The 24,554-nt window shown below is 29.4% G+C and overlaps 1 protein-coding gene across 1 annotated transcript; it reads right to left on the reverse strand.

The window, feature by feature from the left end:
* Positions 1–934: 934 nt before the first annotated feature.
* Positions 935–23,775, reverse strand: LOC127280291 (uncharacterized). Its single transcript, XM_051303197.1, has 4 exons — positions 21,211–23,775; positions 10,519–10,716; positions 3,926–3,999; positions 935–1,388 (listed from the first exon to the last, which is right to left on the reverse strand). The coding sequence occupies exons 1-4, from the start codon at positions 23,773–23,775 to the stop codon at positions 935–937; spliced, it is 3,291 nt and encodes a 1,096-aa protein (XP_051159154.1).
* Positions 23,776–24,554: the final 779 nt, after the last annotated feature.

Genomic DNA, 24,554 nt, shown 5'->3' on the forward strand with positions numbered 1-24,554 from the left:
AGGAAAAACTCCTTTTCGGGTTAACAAATGAACTTTATCATCACTATAGGTTGAAAAGTTTGATTTAACAATTTTATATTCATTCAAATAAGATGCTAATTTGTCTAAAGATGATAACGTAAATCTAAATGAATCAATGAATCTAAATTTAATGAGACAAGTGACATCTTTTGTAAAACTAATATATTTTTCCTTATTAATGGGAAGAACGTCAACTTTACCTTCAAACTCATTCGCGATTGCTTTAATAATAAAATGTGCATAATAACCACTTAAATTATGGAAGACTACAAGAACTATTCTAGAATCTTGATAATTGACATTACAATCTTTATGGGCTGCACCTCGATACACCCCAGTTAGATGACAATGATCTCTAACTTTTACTTCTTCATGCTTGATAGTTTTCATACAAATGTGGCGCATATAAGCTACTTTAAATGCGGCTATTTGATCTGCATTTAGAGTATCCATTGCAATATTTACCATAAATGTAGGTTCAATTTCTTCCGCCAACTTTTTCAACTCTTTTGCAAACCATCTCGCCGGATCTTCTTCATTCCTGGGTGATGCCCTGTATTCATTTAAAGAGTCATCATAACTCTTTAAATAGAATCCTAAGCTGAGAAGTTGATGTTGTTGAACTACTTCTGTGCGACATCCCATAGATGAAGAATTCTCCCCTGGAACTAGTAGACTCTCGCAATTTGCATATATGATGAATGGTACTTTTTCTTCATTACTAAAGTTCTTGAATTGAATGCTATTAGATCCGAATTTCGGTAAGATGATTTTGGTGTTATTCTTTTTCTGGCAATCCTCAACGTGCTCGGTAAGTTTATCGTTACTTCTGAAATAGTGAAGACAACGATCGCAAATAAATAACGCATGCCCATCTGTTGAGACTTGGTTATTTATTAGACGCGATAAAGATTTATTTATTGTGATATTTGTTGGAAATTGAGGAATCTTCTTTATCATCATCCTCATCAATGTAGTGATCATCAACACGTAGAAGATTAACATGTTTGGATCGTTTCTGCGAGGTTAGGTGTATTGGCGAGACGGTGAATTTCCCCATTCGTTTTACAAGACAATAAACATTTACTGAAATATTGTTAAGCACTTCGAATCTTGCAACGTCATTGAGTGTTACGGGGAATTTAATATTTGTAAAATTTAAATAATGTTGAATATTTTCATAGTTTTGCAAACGAGATGGATTTGACGAAGCTTCATACAATGCCGATAATATTGTCCACATGAAGCATTCATTATCCTCTTCATTTCTGACATTAACACAGGCACGTTTAGCTTTAATAGATGGCGGTAGATCAATAAAAGAACCAACACGCAAAGGATTGTATTTGTTAATATTGACATCTAATCTATGGATTGAATACAGTTTGATTCCTTATCTTGAAAATCTTCAATTTCTTTAAGTGTTTTCTGCTTTACATAATCATTATACCAATCGCGTAACTCAGTTGAAGGGAAAATTGACTCTGACTTATTAATGAAATATTTTATATCGAATTCTGTAGTACCGTCAGGTAAAAGTTTTTTATATTTTGCATTGAATACTGTATATGGGCAAATCCACAGAACCGGCCGATTTCATGTTACTCACATATTTTTCTATTTTAGAAGTATTATATTAATTATTTTCATACTTCAACCATTTTGTAATATCTCTAAGAACCTATTGAAATAAGAAAATTGAATAAATGTGAACCTTCTAGTCTTTTATAAAAAATAAAATCGAATTAAGTAACTTAAAAAATGAAATTTACGGTGTTACTCCAGGTATAAATTTTAATTCTTATAGGTATAACTTGTTCGGCATAGATGCGAACAATTCCAAACTGTGGTGAATTATAGTTTACTTATTGAAGAATGTTTTGAAAGTAATTAAAAATATGTGCTCTTAAATAAAAAGAAATGATAGTCGTTGAAACTAGCGTTACTCATTATTTTATAATAATGAAATGTCTATACATTTTTGTAAATATCTTTTGCGGCGATTATTCGATTTGAATTGTTCAAATTGGAGCTTATTGCTTGTGAACAGACGAACAAATGTATGTATCATAGAATAGAGTGCAATCAGAATTAAAGAGAATATTCCAATAATTATCACTCTATGTTTAAGCGTGAACCATTTTCAACTTAGCCTTTTTTCAGTAGCACAACTACAGGATAAAATATGATGAGTTGAAAACATGTGTGATTATATAAAGACATTATTATAATTCTTGTATGCAAACGCCAAATTATATTTTCAATTTATAACGTCTAAAAATTAAAAATAAAAAAAAATTTATCGAAATTTAACTAGTTAATCGTGAAAAATGAATTATCCTTTCATTTGTTTTATTTTCAAAGTTATATCAAAATCGATGTCAATAATGTCAGTTTGTTGGTTAAAATAGTTAATATCAAAATTAGTAAGTAAACAATTTAATTTACAGAAATAAAAAATTAAATGCTAATAAATTAAATATATATTAAAATATGATAAAATATAAATAATTTATTTTTGATAATTAAAAAATTAATTATTTGTATTTTATCATATTTTATTATTCAAAATGTTTTGCACATATTTCAAATATATTTTAAAGAAAGTAAACCATAAATAAAAGGTGTGCTTGCTATTTGGAAAATTTTCATCTTGATAAGTAAAAATTGTCCGGTTCTGTGGATTTGCCCATATACTTTCAACGGACCGAACGTGTCTAAGCAAGTTTTAATGTGATTTTCAAAAGGAACAAAGGCATCATCTAAAAATTTATTAACATCTAAGTGACTTAAATTAATGACTGTACCAGTTTGTAATCGATTATTAAAAGCCGAATCAGTTAGAGCCCATTTACTTTTTTCATTTGTTTGATTAAGTCCTGCACCGTGTTTCATTAGCGAATCAAAGTGGCATTTCAAGTAATTTATATGATGTAATAACGTTAAGATCCTATGTTTTTGAGGAACTGAGAAGCTACATTTTTTAAAAAATTTAATTAAAATTGCATAATTTTGTCTAGACTTGTGATGCCACTGAAACGCACTAATGAGTCAATCGTCACCGGATTTTCTAGAGCATAACTCTACATTGTCAGCATCAATGAAATAGTCTGAGGCTTCACAAATCTCATTGAAACTATCAATAGAGGTGTATGGTTTGGATGTTCCCAAGTAGCACGATATATTAACCAGATGACACGGTGATATCACAGGGGAATGTCACCGTGACATCAGGAAAATGTCAAAATGTCCGCCTTACAGTGATATCACACGGTGACATCGAGGTGATATCATGGTGACATCAAGGTGATATCACAGTCATATCACGGTGATATCATTGTGATATCACCGTGATATCATGTTGATATTTTACAGGGACTTAAAATTTTTAATAATTTAAAAAATAATAATAAAAATAATAAAAAAAAATAATAATTTTTTAAAAATTTTAAGTCCCTGTAAAATATCAACATGATATCACGGTGATATGACTGTGATATCACCTTGATGTCACCATGATATCACCTCGATGTCACCGTAAGGCAGACATTTCCCTGATGTCAGTGTGACATTCCCCGGTGATATCACCGTGACATCTGATTGATATATCGTGCTACTTGGGTTTCGATATTTCTACGGTTAGCCATTTTTTTGTAAATTCTGATTAAATGAGGAAAAAGCTGAAAAAATCTGAAAAGAACGCTGAAAATAACACTGAAAAGAACGGTAAAAAAATGTTGAAAATAACTTAAAAAATCTGAAAAACCAATCAAAAGAATTTGGAACAATTTGGAAAGGAAGTAGTCTGCTACTTTAGTATATCTGAAACAGAAATAGAATTATAATCAATTTGATGAATATTAAGAGAAATGTATGCAAATATATTTATTTTGAGTAAACTTACAACGCTGCTATAAAATTTGGCAATGCAAATGAATGTTTGTCTCTTTTAGGAAGATTGACTTGATATTCTTGAATCTAAAACAGAAAAAAGGATTATGATTAATTTGATATAATTTATGTATAAGAATATAAGACTAAGATTAACTTACGCTGATGCTCTTGGTACTGCTTCTTCAACAAAGTTTTGTACTGGAATGAGACCTCTGAAGAGGATTGCTGTAGATATATGGCTAGTGTTGGAGGTCTGATGCTGCTGATTCTGGAAGCTGGAACAGAATGACTTTCCTTGCCACGGGAATCGCCTGAGGTACATGTAGTCCCCACCATTCACAACATCCCACCACTGAACTCCATTCCCACTTGACGCATGGATTACCAACGGGCCCGGTGACCGTACGCGCTCATCTGCCGCGCACCATTCACTTTTGAGTCATCTAATTATGATTTTTGAATTTTTGGGACCGTATATGTTTATACATAGGGAAGACATATGCAAATAAGGGGGGGTAGGCGACCAAAAGGGTTAAATTTTAAAAAGACATGCAAATGAGGGGTTACACAATATATATTTATATACAATTAATTAAATATTTGTTTGATCTTTTATTTAAAATATTCCTAACCAATTGTTCTGATTAATATGGGATCTCAACCAACTCACTGAATAATAGTGAGGTAAGGAAGGGATCCACTACCTATTACAATATAATTTGTCCGAAGGGCAACGTGTGTTAAAGTACCAAAGTCTTTTAGAGTTTTAGAAAATATCAATCTTTGATTGATATTGAATAATTTTCTAATATTCAAAATTCATCTTTAACAAATATTATTATTTTTGTGAGATCAAAATTCCAATAAGTGTCCGTCAAATAAAAATAAATTTTTAATTTTTCATAAAAAAGTATAGATACCGCGCGCGTTTACGCGCGTTTCTTTTAGCTAGTTAAATAATAATTTGCTTTACGAAAATTGTATATTTTATTGTTAATTTCATATCATTATTTAAAAATAAGTAATATAGTTTACAAATGTGCATGTGATAAATAAATACTAAGTTTTTAATTTATTTTTAGGCGCTATTTATTAATGCTCTACAACATGGATTAAAAAATATTTTGCGGCGAAATAAAGAAGCTCGACATATATTGGCACTACTAATGTCATTGGCTCTTTTACCTGCGAATCTAATTGGAATTACGTATGAAGAAATTCGTGATTCTTCATCTCGATACGTAAAACTAGTCTGTCAATCGTTCTTTCAATATTTTGAAAAGCAATGGTTCTCGAAAGTAACTCCTCAAATTTTCAGCGTGTTTATGCTGATTTATCGTACAAATAATCGTTCAAATGATTGAATCGTATCATAAAACTTTAAAAACAAAATGTGGAATTAAGTCTACCATTTGGGCTTTCAGCAGTAAGTATATGTGTATATTAATTTACATGTACTCCATGTAAACCAATTTAGTATTTATCACTTTTACCCTAATTTTCACCATAAAATAAACATACAGTAAAATAATAAATAATTATTATCGAATTTGTCTTTGTTTGATTACCAGACAATTTTTTATTTCTTAAATATAATAATTCAATGTCCGTAACTTTCACTGAATTTTTTTTAACATTGGTTATGTAGGCTTACTGGTATCTGGAGATACCGTTGTCACGAGATGGCGCTGTTGCTCGCGGGAATTTTTGAATTTTTTAACCCGTTTGTTCACGGGAACTCTTACGTATATTTACCTTTGGAATTCCTCGTGTCTCAATTCAAACGTTATTTCAATTCTCCAATTTATTACAGTTATTTAATATTCTCTTTATCTCAATCAATTATGGTAAACAACTCTCAAAACTCAATAGAAAACATAAACTCAATTACTGTTTATTTTCAATCTTAATTTCAAAACTAAGTGATCTCAAAAGAAACTCATTTATATACTCTTTAAATCAAACTCAAAAAATCAGATTCTCTTTATTCAACTACTTCAATTATCAATTCTTTGTAAAACTCAATATTCTTAAATCAAATCACAATTCAATACTAAATACTCTTCTTGTCAAAAATCTCAACTCAAAAATAAATACTTTAAATAATCTCAACTCAAAAAATCAAAACTCAGATAAAACTCAATAAAACTCCAAATGGAAACAACCTCAAAACTAGAGGTGTATTTCAAAGAGTCTCTCACTTAGAGACTCAAACTCCAACTTAAAACTCTCAAAAAAACTCCAAGCTCTACACTGAGCTCACTCTTCTCTCCCACAACTCACAACTCTCTAAACAACCCTGGTCTAAGGGGTTGTTCCACCTGTCTCACTCGGAGACCACACTTGGAAGACCTCGATCTTCGTGTGTCAACTGATTTTATTAAGTTGACTTTTGGTGGGGAAAAGAATATTTTATTTAACAAATTTATTCTTGTCAATGTTTTTTTTATTGCAACCTTGCAATATTGGGGTAGTGTTCCAGTTCAGTTTGAATGGACATACCTTGGATGCAGCAATGTTTATTGCGCCATCCTTTGTTTCTTGAATTAAATTAGTTCACTTAGTTTCTCAATTTTATCATGAATTTTAAATAGGTCTTCTTTAAAATTTAGGTTATTAATTGAAAGTTAATATTTAATATATAGTTATTTGGACATCTCTAAGAGATTCTAAAGGCATTTCTTATAATGTTTATAAAGTGTTATTTGTTTGTGTTGCATAATGTGTCCTCTTTTTCAAGTATTGTATTAATGAATTATTAATAATGTTAATAATTTATTAATAAGAAGTTACGAAATTCATACATAACAATATTATTTTTGTAATCGTTACTTTATTACTATTTCAACATTATGGTGTTATAATAATATTATACCTATTATTGCACAGTCAATATGACCTTTAAATTTTGTACTCAAATAAAGAATATATGCTACGATCATCGAATTATCAGCAATACATTTAAATGACCCGTCTCAGGATCCATGCAGGGTGAATTCCTATTTTGTTTACCACAAGGCCTATTAACTTAAAATCGCTTCACAATGTTAAAAAGTTCTGGATTCTTTATTTCGTCTGTGATTTCAGCACATATCATTTTATTTAAAGTTTCTGAATCGCAAATTTGTGTACGTAAACATGTAGTTAAACGCACATGTGGCAATCCACGCTTTTTTCTTCTCTATGAAAGACGATACATATAAAATTGTAAATGAATAAAATTACAAGTACCTTGAGTATGCTTAAGGTTAACAGTCCATCCAGGATCACCATAAGGAAACATTGTAGGATATGTCATGGAATCAAAATTTTCCCTAACAATAAGACTAGAAATTATTTTCTTATTATTTTCTGTAGTATACTGAATTTACATCAACATGTAAATCTCTCTTCAATTTCTGTTGATAATTTCTTCATCTTACAAGACAAATTTTTTTCTTTGGGTATTTTCTTTTCATTCTAAATTTCAGTAGACAGAACTCTGTTGTCATTTTTACTGGGAAAAGTCTTTAAAAAATATGAAAGGTTTAGTTCACCATTTTGAAGTTCTTTAGCTCGATTTATGAAAAGACAATTCCAATCATTCTCTACAAATCGAAATCCTAATATTAGACATTCTAACTGCCGGAAAATGATTTAATTAATATTTTTCAAAAAATGATATCAAATGCTTGCTTATTATATTATTATCATTTTCATAAATTAATCTTTTAATTTACACTGTTAACCAATACAGATGTTGCAAATGCTATTGCATTATACTTCACACTTAACTGTACCAATCGGTTGTTGATCAACATCTACGAAAAATTCTGTTGGTTTAAAAGGGAACAATCTAATTAAATATTCTATTTGATGAATATTCAAACACCCTGCATTAAGGCTATCAAAAATATAAAGTCTTACTCCATCGTAATAAACACAAATCCAATAACCAGAATTGTTATTACCGCTAAAAACTATTTGAATATGTTTATCTCTTTCTCTAATTGGAACAATTAAATCAAGCATTTGTAAATACAAAGTACTTTGCATAATGAAAAAAGAATTTGAATCATTTTTTAATAATTCTTGAAATTTATACATATGCATATCATTTAACATTTCATTTACATTTTCAATAATTTTAAAATCTTTATTACTTAAAATAAAATACTCTTTTATGTTCGACATGGTATCCTTCTTCAACTTTTAAACTGCCGATAAAGCCAATTTTCAAAACAAATCGTTTATTTTAGTTTATTGCTTTAAAAAATTTAGTTACATGTGTTTCACCTATAAAATATTTCATTAACTATAATTCAGCTAACGAATACAACAATGATAGTCTTATATGAACGTGAATTAGCGTTGTTTATTCTTTTTCCATATTATATTCTTTTCTATAATGATTATTATTTAACTTATTTGCCTCTGCAATTTTTATTAATATTCAAATCAATATTCAACTCACAAACTATTATTTAACCCATAAAACAACTTTAACCCTTAAAACAATATTCAAACCTCTTTCTATCTATTTAAATACATTTCCAAAAGCCAGCATCCTCTATTATCAAACAGTCAATATTTTTTTTTCAGTATCGAAATATATTCAATACTAATGTTATCCAATATCATTTTTTATCCTTAAAATGAAAATATCTTTAATGCCAAAATTATCCAATACCAACAAATTTTTCCAAAAGCCAGCTTCCACTATTATCAAACAATCAATATTTTTGTTGCATTATCAAAATATATTCAATACTAATGTTAAACAATATCTTTCTTTAAAAAAAAGTTGAGAAAAATTCGATCCTTGGAAGGAATAAAATAACATAAAAATTGTATGTTATTAATATTGTTTATTGTCACAAAACAAGAAACGACGTTTCGATGACTTGGTTCGTCATCATCTTCAGGTTAAATTTACTAAAAATATTTATAATTTTATTTATAACACCACATTATTATTATTTTTTTTAAATAATAAAGAATAAACAAGTAAGTTTCTTTATCCTCAAAATCGTAATATCTTTAATGCCAATGTTATCCAATACCAAAAAAACTAAATGGATTGAAGTATTTTTTATATGAAACATTTAAGACAACTAAAAGAAACAAATATCTTCTATACCAATATTATGCAATATCCATATTTTATGCATAAAAAAATTATTCAATAATCAATGTTTTATCTTCAAAATACATATATAATTATTAATACTATACAAAAATAGGAATATATTTTTTGGGCCCAATAGAAAAATTAAAAAGACAAATATAATATAAGAAGATTCAACACATGCAGTAAGTTATTGATTGACAAATTGCAGAAAAATATTATAAACTATATAATAATCAACTTAAGTTACCTGATACTATTAGAAGCTTTTTTTAGCGACACTACTACAATGTTGTTGCAACGGTAGATGGTTGCTCTATGTTTATCTTACATCAGCAGTAGCCGTTTCACTCCATTGAGGAGAAGTGTTATACCCCCACTCTACCAACTCGGGCCTATGTTAAGTTCTCATATATTGCTCCAATAATAATAAATGTTAATATTGAAAAGTTTTATAATTTTAGTTCAATTCAATAAACCTACATGATGTGTTTTAAACCGATTTAACCCAAAGGTGCTGGCACCAAAAACTTTCTTCTTGCTTTTTATTCTCCAGTACATATAACCACAAATGGTGATTGTTCGAACCGGGCTGGTAAAGTGGGAGACACAACTTCACCTTTCAGGACAGTATTTAAAAGGTCATCGACCATCCTACGAAGCCTCAACCGAAAGCTGTTTTGACAAAACAAATTTCCGGCAGAAACCTTCGAGAACCCTAATTATCAAAGTAAAAATATATATGTATATATAATCTAATAATAATGAGAAAATTCAAGTACTAAGAAAATGTGAATGAATGAAGGAATGAATACAAAGATTATTATTCTATAATTTTAGAAAAAAAATTAGTTTTATAAATATATTTTATATAACCAATTGTAAAAAAAATTAATTCGCATAAGCAAATAATGTAGGGTCTCTATTCAAATTTCAAATAAATATCTGGATTTAAAAAAATTTTTTTCCATATTTGTCATTTAATGCATTATTAACTATATTGCTAACATATTAATGAGTTTAAAAATCTTTTTATTTTGCTAAATTTTTTAAATCATTAGAGTTGCTCCAAGCTTTTTTTTAATTCTTTGGACTGGTTTAAAATATATCATGAAAATTAATATTGATAATTAAAAACAAACAAATAAAAAAAGATTAAAACTGAAATTTTGTATATCTCTTAGAGAATTCGCGAAGCTTTTTAGAAATTACTGAATTTTTTTGAAAATATTTTGGTTTTTACAAGTGAAACTAAATTCCCGATTAATTCGCGGTTTTCTCGTTCGATAGACACTCTAACAATGATAATAATATCTTTTCCTAAATCCTTTAAATCATTTAATTAATTATTAGAAATAATAATGTAAAACATTCTCAATTTTCATTAAACACAACAAAAATATATTAAATTTATTTACTAATAATCTTGTATTAAAAAGAAGAAAATGAATGAATTAATAAAAATTATTAAAACATTCATAACTTTTCCTACTTACTTGCTTATAATGGAAAAAGCATCCATGTAGAATTATGTTTGGAAATACTTGTAGCAAAGCTCTTTTTAGACCATTTTCAAAACCTATGAGAGCTTCCTCAATAATAAATTCTGGAATCAGCCTTTTAATAGATAAAAAAATTGATCTGTACGCAGCCGCACTCTTCTTCTCCATCAAAGCCCAAATGCAGGGAATAGTCTGGAAAAGTTTTTTTAATTTTTAAACTCTTTCATTATTTAACGCAATAAATATTTTTAATTATTACCTATTATCGCATATATTGTATTAAGTTTTATTTTGCAAATAAAAAAATCAATGGTGTCTAGTGAATTCTTATTTTTTCAAATTCCTGACAAATTTTCGTATCTCAAACTAATTTTTTCATTAAAAGATTCATAATTCTCACAATTTTTAAAGTATTTTAGTTGCTCTAAGGTTGATAAAATAATAACATAAATTTCATTTTTTAAAAATCTTTTTTTCTCTCCAGATTTATTTATAGATTTTCTCAAACTTACAACTGAATTATTTTAATAAATTCTGTGAACTCTTTAGTCATTTCTAAATCTTTTTCCAAATTCATGTTTTTTTTATATTCTAAATTACTGAAAAATTCCCGCATTCTCCAGATTACTAGACACCCTGAAAAAATTAGTATTAATTGGATTACTCACGTTATTAAATCTTCTCGATGATATTGTTAAAAACTGACTTGCGCCAATTGATTTTGGTACAAGCTTAAATGTCGCATCTAAATAAAAACATCCATTTATTGCTGCTTAGCGAACAAAATTTGGATTAATGAAAAGTACATTGTGAGACAAATCGTCAGCAACTACAAGTGAAATATGCATTATTCCTCCTTTATAATTCATTAAGTGCTTCCAATTATTTGAATTAATTACTATCACATAGGAAGAAAGTGAAGCAACTAATGGGGAAGAATTTTCTGACGCCATTTAAACATGGTATTCTCAATTGAAGAAAAAGTTACAGTAACCGATTCATCTTGATGACTGAATGTAACAAATAAAAATGCGAAAGTATAAGCATAAGATTTTTTTTTATCAAATAAAAGATAAATATTTTCTGAATAAAGGTGATAAAGTTATATTTAGATTTTCTATTAAAAAATGTTTTAAAATAAAGACAAAATAAGCATAAAATTGTTAATATATTGCAGCTGACATAAACATTTTATTGGGAAAAAAAAATTTCCTTTAAGCAGGAAATTATTGTCTCTTATGTGAATAAAAAGTAAAAATTTTAAATCATACGTGCGATTCAAAAACATATTTTTTGATACTACTTACTAGAAATCATAATTTTACTGAAATAACAAATTGATTGAATTCAACATAAACAAAACATGTGATATCACTTTGCGAAAATACATTTTTTTATTTAAATAAAAATTTCACACATTAGAAATAAAGTACGTAATTTAAATTCCAGAATTGAGACGATACTAATCACACTATTATTTTGACCTTACTTTGAGACAATATTTTAAATAAAAGTAATTAAATAAATAATTATTTTAAACGTAAGATATGTATCTACAAAAGTGAACAAATGGAAATATCATCTTAATCACGTATGTAATATTAAATTGAAAGTGTTGTGCTTTAAAAACTAAATTACAATTTTGTTTTTTCTTAGGAAATGAATAAAATTAAGAGTTTTATTATATATGTGTACTTACTTTAAACAAAAAGAATCATAAATTTTTCTCAAATTTTCAGTTTCATTGGATACTACGGCTTGATGCAATTCGCGCTTGAATGCATCTTCTTTTAATTTTGAAATATTGGGCTGGTGCGCATGTGGGTGAAGTTCAGTAAAGGTTTCATTTTTAAGAACACCTCTGCCACGACAAGTGCCTTTTTTACCCTGACTGCAGACGTAATAACTGCAAATTGTTATTAATTTTAAATTAACATTAATTAAATAAATTATTAAAATTTGAGATGAAATTTATTAACCTATACTTTTTTATCTTTTATTACGGATAAATTGAGCTCTTAATTTTTGAAATTAAATAAATAAATAAAAATTTCAGACGGATGAAATAATCTGTAACTACTATTTAGTGATCCGCTTTACCCTACTCACATATTTTTTGTCACAGAGGACATAGACACAGTGTAATAAAAAAATAATAATTACTTACACCGCATTCTCCCTGCAATACGCTACGCTGTATTTGTAATTGTTCCAAATGTTTTCTTTGAAAATACAAAATTTGCTTGCATGTTTCAAATTTTTGAGACTGAAAAAAAGTTTAATGAAGGATTCACTTTGAGAAAAGAACAATATGCGTCATTGTCTTCACATTGGAAAATTAATTGCGATTTGTGCTTTATTTAATACATACCTAATAAATTATTTATTTTAACCTCTTTCCAAAAGTAAATTAAAATTGTAATAGTATCTCACATTTAATGTAAAACATATAAAATGAACATTTAAATGTACAATGACAATTAAATCACTTGATTAACATAAGAGTGAGAGGAAAATGATGAATAAAAGAATAAACTAATCTAGAAAGTCCTTCAATCTAAAAATTAATCTACTTTCAGAGGTAAGAAATTAATTTTTAATTGTACCAACAGATGTCATAATTGCTTACAGAAAATATTAGAGAGTAAGAAAAATAATAGCCAAACCCGGACTCAACCTTTATATCTTTCTTTATTGGTTATTATTGTGTAAAAGATAATTATTGTATTTTTTATATATAAATCTTACTTTATGTACTTTGTTTATAATAATTTGTAAAAGAAAACATGTACAAATTATCACTGAAAAAGAGCCATATTATATTTCTCAATAAATAGTGAAATCCACATTTGCTCAGATTATGATTTTTGTTATTTTATAAAACTTGATCAGTCGGGTGAGAAAGAAGATTTCAATGAGGAAGATCTTCACATTTTTGGAACTTATATTATTAATTATTCACATAATTAATAATCACATCCGATATTGATTGTGATCTGACACGGAAGTATACCGAGGATGTCAACCCTCAGGGGCCACACGCATTGCGCAGGTCACTGGGTCAGGCGACCCTGCTGTTGCAAATCCAGGGTGGCCAGTGGACCGGGAAAACCGGGAAATGACAGGGAATTTGTTTTGACCTGGAAAAACCGGGAAATGACAGGGAAATTTTACCTTGACCGGGAATTTTGAAATTTTTTATTAAAAAGTATTTTATTTAATTCAAAAATTGTTGAAAGAAAAAAAAGCTTTGATCTTAGAAAATGCTCGCAAGTGTGCAGAAGACATTGATTTAGAACTTAAACAATTAAATAACCAAACCTGATTTTTAACTGAATACGTATCTGAACGTATCTTTAATTTAAAATATATATATATATGTTTATTTTAAAACTCAAAGTATTAAGATGTTAAAATATTGAATGTGATATTAAAAATGTAGTTTTTAAAAGTTAACTTCTAGTTTAATTGAAAAGAGATACAAATATCTACGAAAAAGTTTATTTTATTAAAAAAATATATAGTATGTGTTTATTATAAACATTAAGTAAGAAACAAAATGTGATAAACGTGATAAAACGTTTTTTTTTAAATGTATATTACGTATTTATATGTTTTATGTTTAATAAAGAGTCAATATTCAATAAATTTATAGAATAATTTTTTTGGGAATTTTTCTTTATGACCGGGAAAAATAATTCATGACCGGGAAATGACCGGGAAATGACCGGGAATTTTTTTTGGTGAAAAAAACGGCCACCCTGAAATCAGTTCGAGTTTGGCTACTCACCCAGTAATATACGAAAGTACTTATCATTTATCTCGCTTGATTGTTTTTACCGGTATAACCGCAATTATGGAATATCGGAAGATATTAAATAAAATAAAAGGTTAGTGAGCAGTTCTTCCTGTCACTGGGCATCTTTGTTCTGAACTCGCACGGAAAAAACCGAGAGAAAACAGGAAAATATTGTCCGACCGCATGGCATGGAAAATGGACGCCAACCTGTTCTCGCCGGCTGATCTCACCGCCTAGTAGTGTGGATTTCTCGAAGAAAAATTGAAGTTATTTAATAAATTCAGAAATAATTTATATGAAAATTATTTTAATTGCAGTGTTTTATTTATTAAATTCAGTGTAGTGTGTCGTTCTCTCTCACCTGTGTGTGTAACTCACGTCCTGAGAATAAAATAAATGTTTCGCTTAGTGTAATGTGTGAACTCGCGGTAAGTCGAGCTAGCCTGGGTAGAGTTCACACTTCGAAACGGTCAACGGGGATCCGGGTAATCTTTTACCTGGCGCTGAGGAGGAAACTCTAAACGGATCACCGTGGGTCTTTTTATAAATTCGAAGCGTGGAATTTATAAATCGAAAAAATGTGCAATCAACGCCATTTTTGTAGCGTCTTCTCTATGGAATTTTCCGTTGAGCACATGTTCGACGGGAATATAGGAAATTCGTAGAGAGGGATAGAGAATATCGTTACACTCTCTCGCAAAAAGTTTTCTGCTGATTGTCTCGTGCTAGAAATAAAAAAATTTATCTGTGACTTTCGTGTTCTACGACACAGAGTGATTTTTTTTAAGATTATAATATCTTGAACAATATTAAAAGTAATTATAAATAAGAGTTGAAATATTAATTTTTAGGAATTTTGGCTTACAATTTTTTTGAACTAATAAATACAGTGCTTTAACTCTAACGGAATTTTCTATACTTTTATTTTTTGTTATAGAATTTCAACTGTTTAATTAAAAAAATAATTCGAAAAAACGTACTTAAAATCACCTATACGTAATTGAAAAAAAATCGATTCCATATTTGGATTTTCTTTAATTTTGCCTTTTAAATCTCCCTAAAAGTATTATTAGACAGGTGTTTATTACTGTATCGTATACCTATTGTTAAAGTGATGAAGTGTTTATATTAGGGTTTTTCCTTCAGTAGGTATTTTCTCGTAACGACAGTACCTTTCAAAAGTTGTTACTTCAAAATACTAAAGATTAATAATTAAGATTTAATAAATATATGATTCTAATATTATATTTTTTATTTATTATTTAATAAAAATAATTCAATTCAATTAGTAAATTTTTTTTTAATTTAAAAATACTAATAATATACAATAATATTAACATATTTAAAACTTTTTAAGTGTATTAAGTTATTTGTCTTTTTATAATTTCATCAGATTTTAAAATTAAACAGACAAAAATATCTGTTATTTGTATTCAAATTTTTTGAAGAATTTGATTTTGTACGTGTATACAACACAACGTACAAACGTGCCTTATAAAAACACGGAATAATATTATCTATACATTCTATTGTAGACAAACAAGTGCTAGACATAAAGTGGCAAATTTCAGAAGAATGCATGATCCTTAACATGCCTTTAACCCCTTAACTGCGATGACGAAGATTTGACGCACAAAATTGTCGTCATCAGCAGTTAAGGGGTCAACCATCTATGTATGTACATATATCTTTCATGCCGAAATTCCATCTCTCCTCGTGCAACCTTCTTTGAGAATGGATATATATAAGAAAATATATCTAATAATAATTTGATTAAATTAATTAATTCGTTCAATAATAATTTGAAATTCATACTTCTACTCTTATTTAAAATTACTTCAAAAAAACATTTTTTTTGTCATATATAATATATTACAAATATATATTTAAACATTTGTTCAGTCATCGACGAGTACAAATACTGAATATTCGACCAAATAGGACTGCTTATTTGATAGACGGGCATTTATGTAACAAAAACAATATGAAATTTGGTTTAACGTAAGTAATTCACATTTATTTTCATTAAATTCTACTTTAATTTATAAAATTTATTTTATTTGCAAATTTCTCCTTAGATTTGCTTATTATTCATATGTCTTATAAGGTAGAAGTACCATTTGTGACCACATCTTTTATCAAAAAATAAATATATTAACGCACTATATTTAATTATAATTTCTTTTTTATCAAATCTAATATATATATATTATTAATTTGATTATAATTATACTAACAATTAACAAAAAATTGTTTTAATTTGCATTGTAAAAAATAAAAATTTATTTTCAATTGAGCCAACTGAATTTCCATCAAGAATAAGTTGGCACAGTGTTGTAAAATTATTTTAGAATTCTATAAATGTACATATAATGTAATAGTAATTTCAGAAATTTTAATAATATCAAAAGAAATCTAAAAGTGTCAAAAACTAGTGCAATGGTCACAATACAATAACAAGTTGTAAATTCAGATGTTCATTACATGAACATTTTGCTTCCTCTTTACGATCAGAAAAAAATTTGCTTCCTCGTGGAGAAAAAAAATTTTATTGCCAAGATGTGAATTTTTGATTTTTTAACTTTCATTAATTCTTTAAATTTACCTCAAATGTATACTTTATATATATCGTTCGATTCGTCTTGACGTAAGGAATACAATTATTTCATATATAAACTTCAATTTAAAAAATCACAAAGTTTTATAGCCAAAATGTGAATTTTTGATTTTGTAACTTTCATTAATTCTTTAAATTTAACTCAAATGTATACTTTATATATATCGATAGATTCGTCTTAACGTAAGGAATACGATTTTATTATATATAACCTTAAATTTTTCTATTTAAAAATTTTTTCGATTAAAAAAAAATTTTGGAAAAAAGACCATAAAATTTTTTTTGGAGTATTTTTCAAAATCCTTTGGTCAGATTTGAGATATTAATATGATAAATGAGCCTACCAAATTTTATCTAAATCCATTAAAACCTGTTAAAGTTATCTTCTAAACAAAAAAGGGATCCACACACACACATACATACATCCGGACAATTGATCAGGATCTCATATAACATGTTTCTGTAAAGAAAAAAATTTGTTTCCGCCACTTTGAAAAGTTTTATAAACGAAAGGACTACAAAGCTTCCTCCACGAGGAAGCAATATATAAATACAATATATACAATACAATACATTTACCCTACCAAATTTTTTATATAAAATATAATATTTGTGCTACAGAATTTTTGTTTAATCAATTTTTTATTAACACAAATTTTTCCATACCAAATTAAATTTAGTAAAATTTTTATTTATCCAAATATTGTTAAGAAGAATTTTTATTCAAACTGATTTTGTTTTACAAGCATTTTTAATTAACAGACTTTGTATTTAGCCTACATTTTTAATAACAAACTTTCTACTATATCAAAGTTACAATACAAATAATAATTTTAACAATTTTAATAAATACACTTTGAATAATAGAAATATTAAATTCCGCCCTTACACACGAAACGAAACGAAAGCCTTAGATAAAAAAGGAAACTGTTTCAAATACCTGGAACAAAAGTTTCCAGAAATCTCTGATGCGAAACTAAAAGAAGAGGTTTTCGACGGACCACGTATTCGCAAATTGTTAAAAGATGAGCAGTCTATCACCAAGATGAATAAAAAGGAGAAAGCCGCATGGCTTAGTTTTAAAGCAGTTGTCGAAAATTTTCTGGGTAATAACAAGAGTGAAAATTGGGAGCAAATAGTTAGTGATATGATTAAAAACTTTGGTAAGTTAGGATGCTTAATGAGCATAAAGTTGCATTACTTAGACTCGCATCGGGATCAATTCCCTGAGGGAGATTACAGTGAAGAACAAGGAGAACGATTCCATCAAGATCTGAAACAATTTGAGCGTCGTTATCAAGGAAGATGGGATGTAAATATGATGGCCGACTACTGTTGGATGCTGAAAAGGGATATTGCACCTGGAGGGACCAATTTGAAAAGAAAACCATTACACAGATCCTTTGAGGACAAAAGAGTGCGCTACCATAAAAAGACGTGAATACCTTACTTAAGTATATAAGAATTTCCATTTCTAGTTTTGAAAATCTAACTTTAGATTCGTAATCAGCGACCCAAAAAACCCCTAGATACAAAGTTTGAAGTAAATCCATCAATTTTTACAAAATTCGTCCGCCATATTGGAGCCGCCATTTTGAATTTTGAAAATCTAACTTCAAATTCGTCATCAGCGACCCAAAAAACCCCTAGATACCAAGTTTGATGTAAATCCATCAATTTAAAAAAAATAGGCTACCTCTCAAAATCCGACAGGTTTTTGGAGGTTAGAAAAAAATCCTGACGTGATAGAGCAAAACGGACTTCGGATTCGTGTTCAGCGCGTCAAAATACATAGGAAATGACTAGTCTGGTCTGCCGCGCACGACACTTTTTTTTGTGGGGCTGTGTAATTTAATTGAATAACTTATAAAAAAAAATTTTTTTGTGATGAAAAAAACCTTTAATTGTAATAAAAACTTGAAATCATTCAGTTTCAATTGAGATTCTAAATTACCTCGTAGGCTTATCTATAAAAAAAATATAAAATAAAATTTAAATAAAATAAAAGAAACTAGACAATTCCTAACAGCTATCAAGGTCAAATTCCCTATTCCCTAAATTAAATAATCTATTATAAGTAAATTAATTTTGCAGATATTTTCCTTAAACGCAAATTTATTCAACATGTTATTAATTTAACAACATATTAAAATGATCTAAGTCAAACGGAATATAAATGAAAAACTCATTTACTTCTCTGAAAAATTGCTAAATAAATAATTTAAATAAATTATTTATTTCCTAAATTAACTATTGATTGGAGGACAGGGATTCATAATCAATTGAATCTTACACATTAACAAATTGATCGCCTATTGCAATGAATTTGAGATATATGTATCTTCAAGAGACTTACGATTTGCTTTTGTTACCACTTAAGGATCCAGATAATGAGGTGGTACTCCGAGTTATCAGAAACCCCTCAAGTCTTTCTCCATGGCGTGACTTTGTAGATTATATGTTTTGAATTAAAGTGATTATTCACTTTTTCGTTTCTTCTACTTTCCTAATATTGACTTTAAATTTATTATTTGTTAAAATATTTTATTTCTTATATAATTCTGAGTTGGAACGGTTGTTAAACCAGCCTCTCAGATATTATATGAGATTAAAGAAAAATATGAATAATAAAAAAATATAAATAATAAAAATTTAATATTTTAAATAATAAAAGAATTTTAAATGCTTGTTCTTTTGTTCTTTTTGAACTTACTGTTTTATAGATAATTCCAATCACAATTAAACTTCACAAACTATCTGTCAAAAAATTATAATAAAATAAAGTTATATGTAGAGTGTCTGATTGAAATTCAGAGAATGAATGTCCAAATTTGGGTCTCCTTCTCTATTTATTAACTCGAGAAGACGCTTCATCCCCCAAATTTCTCTATATCCCTTGTATATTTAAATTTAGTAAGTGTGTTAGAGAGACTCTGATAGCTGATTGCTTGACAATCCGCGGTTTTCCCTTCCTACCTTTCTTCGTATACTTTTGCTGTATATTTCTTACCGCCAAATTTTCCCTCTAATCGCATTTTTCGCGGCGTCCTATTTTCTTAGCCAATAGTATTTAAATTGTTTTGGTAAGGATAGAGCGATTTCTCTCTTTCTAATTCCGTTGTAACGTATACAGGGAACAATGCCATTGTTCAGCTGTCAATCATTTCTCAATTATTACTATAATTTCTTTAAATCTTTAATATCTTAAAAAATAATAATTTGACAAAAATTTTACCTTTACCATTAATTTTTAAATAATTTTTACTTTTATTTAACATATAATTTTTATTTTAATATTATTATTTTAAGCAATTAAATAAAATAATTTATATTATTTTATGTAAAAAAAATGAAAAATATGGTTACTTAATTTAATAGTAGTTTATATTTATTTTTAATATTGTTAATAAAAAATCTTTAAATTTGAATTAAATTAATAATTTCTTTATATTCGAAAATATATCTTTCGTCTCTTACTATTATTTTTCCTTATGTATTCTTATATAGTGTTATCTATGAATGTCTTCTGTCTCTTTCTATTATTTCTGAAATTCTATTTCTCTAGATTTAAATTCATTTCTTAATATTTCTTTTCTTTGATTTTTATTAATAATTTATATCTTTTTTCTTTTAAAATAATTAATTAATTTTTTATAATAATTTTGCAAAATAAAATAATTTCTATTATTTTATTTATTGATATTTAAGATAATATAAAAGGGTATTTTATTTATATATTGTTAATTATTTAATATAATATTTAAACATTGAATTTATTTTACCTATGCATTTTTGTATTTTAGGGATTTCTATATTAGTGTATATTTTAGACTCATTGTTATTTTCACAATGTTTGTAAATTATATTTATAACAAAAGCAACGATGGCAACACAATTTTAATATAACGACGATTACACAATAATAATAATATTAGAACAAAATACTGTAACATAAACACAAATTCGTTTTTAATAAATGTCGTCGGGTAAGATTTTTAAATGATCCGTACGCGGTGACGTTTTCTTTGCAACTACTCTTCTCCAGTTTTCCCTTCTTCCTCAAGGACAGTTCAATTTTCCTACCTGTTATTGTCTTCACCAGTATCATAAACGCGTCATCGATTTGCCCTCCGGCGAGTCCGGTCTCTCTTTTGTGACGTAATTAACATACTCCACCCCAGTATGGATTGTGTTATACAATCATACTACGATTGTACTGGCTGTATTACAGCGATTTTAACAGCAGGTCTTTTAAACACGTGGCCGTTACTTGCACGTACGTCCGCCACACGAATACGACCATCTTTGCCCGGATACACAGCGATGATAATTCCTTTTTTATCCATAGATTTTCGGCTTGTCTTAAATCATCTGCAGTCGGTTTTGTTTTTTCCTTATGGAGCCATATTTCTGTCGCTACAATTATCCATGCGGTACTCCTAATTAGTCGTAGCCATTTTGAAAATCGAGTAACGTCCGGTAGATCCAACTCCTTTCGTATTTTCGTTATTGTTAGACAGGTGATCTTTTTCTCGATGTTAGTTTCGGTGATGATCTTTTTCATCATGGGTGATGGCCATTCGTCGTCGGTTTTCTTAAGGAACTCAGGTCCCTGCAGCCATGTTGATAGTTGGTCCTTTATCACTCCGCGATCTCTAGTAGCTGCATCCGCAGGGTTCTCTTTAGTACCTACCCATCTCCACTCTTTTGGGTTCGTTAATTCACTTATTTCACCAAGACGATGGGCTACGAATGCTTGATATTTATGAGGATCTGCATTTATCCAAGCTAGCACATTTCTAGAGTCAGTCCAAAAGAAGCGTTGATCTATTTTGATTCCCTGTTCTCGTGTCACATAATCAGCCAATCTGCTACCTATTAGAGCTCCCTGTAGCTCCATCCTCGGTATAGACGTTGGCTTCAATGGTGAAACTCGACTCTTTCCGGCAACATAGGATACTTCTACCGATCCATTTGGGTAAATTATTCTCAAATAAACAACGGCAGAATAAGCTTGTTCACTTGCGTCGGTGAAGGTGTGAAGTTCGAATCTCTTGGGTTTTTTGTGTCTTGTTTTGTAACATCTAGGTACTTTCGCCTTTTTAACTTCTTCTATGTCGAGTATCCACTGTTTCCATTTTTTAAATTCAGGATTTTTTAGCTTTTCATCCCAATCGATTCCACTTTTCCATACACTTTGAAGGAGGATTTTAGCCTTGATGTGATAAGGACTCAGCATTCCTAATGGATCAAAAACAGACATGACAAGTTGTAACATCTGGCGCTTCGTGGGTATTTCTGATCCATTCAAGATCCCCTTTGGTGTTCTTTTAAAGCTTAGATCGAAGGTAATTGTATCTGTTTTAGGATCCCATATCAGACCAAGTGTCCTGTGTATATTTACATCTGGTGTTTCTAGATTAATCGATCCTGTTGCCAATGATGTAGTTCCCAATTGAGATAATACCTTTTTGCTGTTCGAAGCCCATTTTTCTATTTCAAAACCTCCATTTTTATGTACTTTGATCACTTGCTTTATTTTAGTAACGGCTTTTTCTTCGTCTTCTGTACTATCCAAGTAGTCATCCACATAATGGTTGTCTAAAATGGCCTTGACCGCTTCTGGGTATTCATCTTCAAATTCTTTGGCATTTTTGTTCTTTATGTATTGGGCCGTATGCGGAGACGAGGCAGCTCCAAATACCATCGACGTCATCACGTACGTGAATGGTTCTTCCTCTCTGTTCCACCCTCGCCACAAGAATCTTTGGGCATTTTGGTCTTCCTCACGAATTTTTACTTGTAAAAACATTTCTTTGATGTCTCCTTTAAATGCAATTCTTTCCATCCGAAAACGCATCAATACGCTTAACAGTGGGGTCACTAAATCCGGCCCAGCCATCAACTGATCGTTTAATGACACCCCATCCACTTTTGCTGAAGCGTCGAATACGAGACGTAATTTTCCTGGTTTGTTCTGATTCGTAACTCCAAAGTGGGCCAAGTACCAAGTTCGATCGTTCGTTTTAAATGTGTCATCTACCTTTTTTGCGTAATTGGATTCGATTAATTTCTCCATTTCTCGGACATATTGATTTCCGTAGTCAATATCCCGGTCCATCTTACGTTCAATAGCTTCTAATCTTTTCTTCGCATACTCCTTAGTACTTGGCATTTTATAATGATCGTATTTCCACAATAGACCAGCTTCCCATTTATTTTCAATTCTTCGTGTGGTGTTTTCTAAAATGTTTTCGACTCGTTCTGCGTCTTTATCTTTTCGGCGTATCAGTTTAATTCCCATAGACTCAAAACTGAAATTTATTTTTACCATTCGATGAAGGTCGTTTTCTGTATCTGTATCGTCATTATCAATTATTTTATTTTGAGTTATCTGTGCGATATATTCTTCGCTTCTAATTGGGCGACTTCTTTTTATATTTCCGTGTATGGTCCATCCAAGAGGCGTGAGAGAACCTACTGGTTCATATATGCATGTTATTCTTGTTTCGATTGGCGTAATTAGATGACTGTTATCCTTGCCAATTAAAATTTTCGGTTTCACCGTGTTATGAAAATTTAAATTTAAATATTTCAAGTGTTCATATGAGTTAATGTCCTTTGTCTGCAGGCTTTGTGATGGCAATCTCAAGTTTTCTACGGTTTGTGCGTTTTTTATCTTATACATTTTCCTTTGTTTATCCGTCGGATTTCCTATATCAAATTCAATCAATTGGCTCTTGTTTTCGATTACTTCAGTCCCCTTGACTGCTTGAAGTCGCAGTACAGAATTTTTTCCTTCGGCTCCTATTTGTTCGGCTATTTCTGAATCCATTAAAGTTACCGTCGCTCCGTCATCCAATAAGGCGTATGTGAGGATACTTCCTTTGGGTCCACGTATGATTACGCGGATTATTTTCAATAAAACTAGTCAGCTTGAGATTCCTGCTTCTCCCTCTTCGGGGTCAGCGTTTGCATCCTTTTGTTTCCTTGCCTTTGGAAATCCACCATGGATTAATGAGTGGTGGCTTTTGGTACATCCACTAACGGTGCATCCCGCTGCAGTGCAGTCTCTGTTGAAGTGTGTGCTTGACAGACAGCGGTAACATAATCTTTTTTCCTTCACCCATTCCATACGGTTTTGCTTTGGCAGTTTTGTAAATTCTTCACAGTTAGAAATGTTGTGACCTTCTGTTTCACAATAATTACATCCATTCTCTAATTGTAAAGGTCCAGTTTTTGCTCGTTTAGCTGCCGGCGTTGTATTCGTGTGTAATATGGTGCGTTTTTTGAAATTATTTCCTCGAAAATTGGTTTGTTTCCCCAGTCGGTCTTTGGCACTTGCCTTCGTATCGTCGTTATTTACGCCCTTTTGTGATTGGTGATATAGCTCGCTTGTCCCTGCCTTGCATGCCATTTCCGCTTCTTGGAAGAGGAAATCTGATAATGTTACTAGTGAAGATTCCATTTCGTTTACACCATTACACAAATATCTGTGGTAAAGGTGAATCATGCTGGGTGGCAACTTTTTCAGTATTTCATTTGTTAGATCGGGACTGTAAAGGTACCCGATGTTGTTAGCTGATTGTATTGCCGCTACGCAATTTTTGACCT

This window comes from Leptopilina boulardi, unplaced genomic scaffold (assembly GCF_019393585.1).
Source record: "Leptopilina boulardi isolate dan_hultmark-lab unplaced genomic scaffold, ZJU_Lbou_2.1 LbouV2_234, whole genome shotgun sequence".
Taxonomy (NCBI): Eukaryota; Metazoa; Arthropoda; class Insecta; order Hymenoptera; family Figitidae; genus Leptopilina; species Leptopilina boulardi.

What these genes read in the sequence shown, in the direction of transcription:
- LOC127280291 (XM_051303197.1), bottom strand. Translation starts at nt 23,775, where the DNA reads ATGGATTCAGAAATAGCCGAACAAATAGGAGCCGAAGGAAAAAATTCT. An exon ending in TGTGGCGGACGTACGTGCAA is followed by an intron (nt 10,717 to 21,210) that starts GTAACGGCCACG and finishes AAACTTTTCCAG; the next exon opens with ACTATTCCCTGCATTTGGGC. An exon ending in CCAAATTTTATAGCAGCGTT is followed by an intron (nt 1,389 to 3,925) that starts GTAAGTTTACTC and finishes TTCAATCCATAG; the next exon opens with ATTAGATGTCAATATTAACA.